The sequence below is a fragment of the Chiloscyllium plagiosum genome, chromosome 15 (genome assembly GCF_004010195.1).
Source record: "Chiloscyllium plagiosum isolate BGI_BamShark_2017 chromosome 15, ASM401019v2, whole genome shotgun sequence".
NCBI classification, from domain to species: Eukaryota; Metazoa; Chordata; class Chondrichthyes; order Orectolobiformes; family Hemiscylliidae; genus Chiloscyllium; species Chiloscyllium plagiosum.
In genome coordinates this window covers 66,152,425-66,158,237 of record NC_057724.1, presented here as the reverse complement: position 1 = coordinate 66,158,237, position 5,813 = coordinate 66,152,425, and the positions used below count along the sequence as shown (strand labels likewise).

The 5,813-nt window shown below is 44.2% G+C and overlaps 1 protein-coding gene across 1 annotated transcript; it reads left to right on the top strand.

The window, feature by feature from the left end:
- Positions 1 to 1,147: 1,147 nt before the first annotated feature.
- Positions 1,148 to 4,956, top strand: slc25a5 (solute carrier family 25 member 5). The gene is made up of 4 exons (XM_043705096.1): positions 1,148 to 1,414; positions 3,042 to 3,525; positions 3,609 to 3,749; positions 4,543 to 4,956. Exons 1-4 carry the CDS (start codon positions 1,301 to 1,303, stop codon positions 4,698 to 4,700), a joined length of 897 nt encoding a protein of 298 aa, XP_043561031.1. The 5' UTR covers positions 1,148 to 1,300; the 3' UTR covers positions 4,701 to 4,956.
- Positions 4,957 to 5,813: the final 857 nt, after the last annotated feature.

Sequence of the window (5,813 nt, the reverse complement as noted above, 5' to 3'; positions counted from 1 at the left end):
AGCATTTCACTGTGCCTCGGTACACGTGACAATAAATTCAATTCAATTCAATCCAATGCTGACTCTGCCAGAGGAAAAAGGTTTGAACATTTTTTGATGTAGCAGACCCAGTGTAATCTTGTCAATCCTGAAACTTAATAGACTTGTACTGGAGCTAAAGTTGGGGCTAAAAAAGTTAGAGAGCATAAGTTTTATTCAAAAGCTCGAAAACAAAGACAGTGAATTGACTCTGATTTCCATATGGCAGTTTACGTTCCTTTAATAGTTTACTTTTGTACAATCACCAAGTTTACATGAAACACATTGGAAGTAAACTAAGAAAAACAGCGGTCCAGTTCAATGCAGGACAAATAAAATGATTTAAGGAAAAAGCAACTCAATGATAATATTAAAAATCACACAACACCAGATTATAGTCCAACAGGTTTATTTGGAAACAATAGCTTTCGGAGCGACGCTCCTACAACCACCTGATGAAGGAGCAGCGCTTCAAAAGCTAGTGCTTCCAAATAAACCTGTTGGACTATAACCTGGGTGTTGTGTGATTTTTAACTTTGTACATCCCAGTCCAACACCGGCACCTCCCAATCACAACTGATAAACAATAATACTGTGACCGTTCAGGATTTTGTGAGGTGATTCTCTCTCCCTTTCAATGTTTCATTGCAGTGTAACAGTGTAACAACAGACTCCTCTCCGGGTGGTTACTGAGAAGCCCATGGTTACACTTAGGGGACATTGTCACCTTTCGGGGCTCGCCAGTCAATCAGATACCAAGCTGCTTGGCCAATCAAATAACAGAAGGCTCAACAGTCTATCCAATCAGTTAGCGGGATCCCCACTTGAAGCCAATCCGTCAAAGAGCAATCAGACGGCGGGGAACACCAGCCCCGTCCAATTAGAGGGTGGGGATTTCGCACGGAGGTGGTGAAGGGCGGACTATCCAATCGGAAAGCGGGTGGCGCCAGGATTGTCCAATTGGAAAACGGGTAGTGCCCACGCTGGCCAATCAGAGAGCAGGCAGGACCAGGGTTACCCAATCAGAAAGCGGGTGGCGTCCGTACTAGCCAATCAGCGGCGTCACACCGCTCCCCGGGAGGAGACGCGCCGGCGCTACGCCGCTTAAAAGCTTCACTTCCGCCGCAAATTCGGCCATTTCATCGGCGCCGGCAGAAGCTTTAGAAAGTGAGTTTTGCTCTGCTGCAAAGTCTTTTGCAAGTCGGTGGGGGCAGGGACAGGATCAAATTTACAGGGGGGAGAAAAAGCAAGCACTTAAATTCACAACAAAGAAGAACAGGAAATGGCAACTGATAAGCTTGTAAGTTTCGCTAAGGATTTCCTCGCTGGCGGCGTGGCTGCTGCAATTTCCAAGACAGCGGTGGCTCCTATCGAGAGAGTGAAGCTCCTGCTGCAGGTACTGTAATCCATTCAGTCTCCGGGGCTCCTCACTGCCTGCATTAGCGCAGATTCAGCGTAGTCTCTGATATTTTGCTTTTTGCTACAATGTTTTACTGTAGTTACAGTTCGCTCCCAGCGACTGAAAAGGGAGCCGGTTGCGCCTCGGCCCTGTATTCCCATTTTACTCCTTCTGACCCCGAGTCCTGAGCAAATGCAAAATGGAGCTGTTCTTCCTTTTCCTTTATCCTCTGTTCCTAACCCTATCGCATCCCCGGCAGCCAAATAAATGTCAACCTGCACCCACTCCCACAGTGTGGACGAGGGGCATTAATGTTCATAAGGTGGACATCTAGTTCTGGGGTCAATAGAATCGAAACGTCGGCTCTTCCAAATGTTTTATTGCCTTTTTTGTTTGGGAAGGCTTTTGGGGGTGGTGGGGAGAGGAATTGTGAAGGCTGAGGATGTGACTTGAGGCAATCAAGGTCGTGACAAGGAGAAGGAGGAATGCGGCCTGTTGGCTGAGGATTTGCTGATGGAGCGGATGCAGTTGAAGGCCCTATTGCACCCCGAACCCGGGGAGTACAATCCGGAGCGGAGTTGCCCCATCGTTTATCTGGGGCAAATTTTTTTTTTGGGCGGGTGGGGGAAGAGTTCATTCTTTACTGTTCGTTAGTGGCGTTCGTTTAACGCTGCAGGAAGTGTTCTTGGGGCTTAGGAGATTTTTATTTCTGAAATCTTTGCGCCGAGATGTTCCGCCCCGACTCCACACGCGAGTGGATGCCGCCATCATGCGTTTAAAAAACCCCCTCCCATTTTATACGGGCGTTTGCGGAGTCCTCCGGTTCCTTTTGTAAAAGTGCCGCTTTTTTGGAAGCGTTTATCCTTGGCGGAATATTCATTCGAAGGGCCGACTTTGTCTTGTCTGGTCGCTTTGATCCACCTCCTTTTGAGGACCAGAGACTGTTTTTTCTCCGTCCCAAATGTCTAATCAAAGCCGCCCTGCAGGATGGGTAATGCCGCTCTACCTTGGAAGGTCATTCGCAAGAGCGATTTGCCCGCAGCTTCGGACTCTGTTTTGGTAGGAATTCTACAAACTAATCTTGAACTGGGCAAGCAGATGCCAGGGTACTCACTTAGCCCCTTCTCCCTTCATTGGGTCACCACCTTCTAACTACCTTCTTTGATTTCGCCTTTTGTACGTAAACAGGGACTACAGTCGGTCGAAAAGACCGTTCACCTTCTCAAGGTTGACTTGAGGAAGGACAAAAGTATAGTATTTGGCCTTCCAAATCTCCTAGAAGTAGGCCCATGATGTAGCGCTTGAGATTTTAATAAGCCCGCCGTCCAATAACCTTCTGCTGGATCGGTCAAAGTCGTCCATCCAGTAAACCCAGCCTTCCTGTTGTGTAACTATACTCTAATGTTTGCCCTCTTGAATAAGATGCCAGTACAACTCTTATTCTCTTTCCAATGAGAAGTTATACTGGACTTGAAATATTAATCCCATCTCTTCAGCAAATGCTACCAGATCTAAATTTCCCCAGCTTTCTAAATTTGACATTTTAAGCTGCATTTTAAGCGTGGCTGTCTTTCCAATTTTGAAATTGGATTTGACATGACTTAATTTATTTTCTCAATTGCAGGTGCAACATGCAAGCAAACAGATTGCTGTCGAACAGCAATACAAGGGGATCATCGACTGTGTTGTACGCATTCCGAGAGAGCAAGGTTTCATGTCCTTTTGGCGTGGTAATTTGGCCAATGTGATCAGATACTTCCCCACCCAGGCACTGAACTTTGCTTTCAAAGATGTGTACAAGCAGATGTTCCTTGGTGGAATTGACAAGAAACAATTCTGGCGTTACTTTGCTGGTAATCTGGCTTCTGGTGGTGCTGCTGGTGCTACATCGCTCTGCTTTGTCTACCCCCTTGACTTTGCCCGAACACGTCTGGCTGCTGATGTTGGAAAATCTGCCACAGAGCGGGAGTTCACAGGGTTGGGTAACTGTCTTACCAAGATCTTCAAGTCAGATGGCTTCAGGGGGCTGTACCAAGGCTTCAATGTGTCTGTACAAGGCATCATCATTTACAGAGCTGCGTACTTTGGCATCTATGATACTGCTAAAGGTATGTATTGAAACACTTGCCTGTTTGACTTGACCTGCATCTCTAGTGCTTCAGATGTGATTGAACTATCTTTTTGCCCCTAGGAATGCTCCCTGACCCTAAGAACACTCACATTGTGGTCAGTTGGATGATAGCTCAGACAGTGACTGCTGTTGCTGGTGTGACTTCCTATCCATTTGACACAGTTCGTCGTCGTATGATGATGCAGTCTGGTCGGAAAGGAGGTAGGTTGACGCTTGATGTGCTTTTGATTTATTAGTGTCTCTGGTAATGCTCAACTGTTTGTCTTCCAAATTGCCCTTGAAGGAGCTGTGGAGCTGCTTTATTGAGCCATTGCAATCTGTGCTATATCGAAATGCACTGGTGTTTAGGGAATCTCAGGATATTCAACCCCATGAAAGAATGGGGCAACATGGTGGCTGTGGTTAGCACTGCTGCCTCATAGCACCAGGGACCCAGGTTCAATTCCTGCCTCTGGCAACTGTCTGTGTGGAGTTTGCACATTCTCCTGCTGCATGGGTTTCCTCTGGGTGCTCTGGTTTCCTTCCACAATCCAAAGATGTGCAGTTTGGGCAATTTAGCATGGCCAATTCACTTAAGTGTTAGGTGGATTAGTCAGGGGTAAATGTAGGGGAATGAGTCTGGGTGAGTTGCACTTTGGAGGATTGGTGTGGACTTGTTGGGCTGAAGGGCTTGTTTCCATAACTGTAGGGATTCTAAGTATGGCCTATTAAAATATCTAAGAACTATCAACCAGAAGTCAATGTTGCTTCCTTACAGCTCCAAAATGCTTGTGGTAGGCCTGAAGGGATTCTTTTTTCCAAAAGGCTTTAGTTTGTCATATTGATGCAAAGTAGATTCTGTGGGCTTAGACTGTAAATATTGATTATCCTTGTGCAAGTGGTTTTGAATTTTCTTCCCTTCAGTTATCCCAGTATAACACTTAATTGCTAGGAGTGTTTTATAATTTTGCAGTTGATGTAGGAAGAAATGACCAAAATAATTTTCTACTTTCAGCTGATATCATGTACAAAGGAACAGTTGACTGCTGGAGGAAGATCTTTCGGGATGAGGGTGGCAGAGCTTTCTTCAAGGGTGCCTGGTCCAATGTGCTCAGAGGCATGGGTGGTGCTTTTGTGCTGGTCTTGTATGATGAATTCAAGAAGTTTGTCTAAATGGTCAGATGTCAATGTTATGTGCACCAGTGTTGTACTTGTAACATATCTTGTACATTCATGGACTGTTAAAAGTTACACCTATTTATGGGGACCCATCTGGTATCTTCTGGTTTGGGTTATGAAGTGACCATTAAGTGACCACAATCATTCTCTAAACTTATTGTCATTCCATACTGCTGGGTCTAAATTGCTTCATTCAACTGATCTTTTTAAATTACTGTAACTAAAGAAAAATAAAAGACTGTAAATGATTGCTGTCTTGTCAGTGGAATCTTCTCATTGAAGAATGAAGTCTTCTGTTGCATGTTGAGTAATCCCTTCATGTCACTGAAGTTGTAGAATTCAAAAGGTGAAAGTGTCCACTGTTGCACTTCTGATTCACTTTTTTAGTTTAACAGCTGCCTTCTAACTGATTTTGCTGTTAGCTTGCTGTATTGCAATGTTTAATACAGCAAAGTAGCTGATAAAAACTGTTCACCCACATGTCTTAATCTGGAATTTCAGTGGATTTTCTTCACTTTTTGTACACTACTCTAACGAGCATACAGATTGTGTATTTTAGATTGTCTAAAGCATATACAGAGGATCCTCTATCTGAAGGACATGGGCAGGCAGTATTTCATTTGCTTAATTGGCTAAACTAAGTTATCTGGCATTCAATAATTGGGACCTTGCAATCATGTCAGAGGTTCCTCTAGCTGAGTGAGCATTGGCAATGTTTCACTGAGGTGTCTATTTTGAATACAATACATTTAATCTGAGATTTAGCTGTCAGCCTGTAAATTTTACCCATCTTTACTGAAGGGTGAATTGAACACTGCTGCAACTTGACGCTACAGATTTGCATGCCTGTATCTTGTTTTTGGCAGACGATGTGATGGAGTTGCCAAAAGTCTATTTACAACTGTTTTGGATTAACCGGTGTTAACATGTTGGGATGGTGTGAAATTCTCTACAACTTTAATGTACAAAATTTGTGGCTATTTAATTGCTTAACCTTTCCTGATATTTACTTGAGTTTCCATGTGAGTGATCTGAAATGTACAATTAATGGGTCACATACTTTACTGTCTTCAGAGTTATTCTACATAAAGCAAAAGGCATCAATAT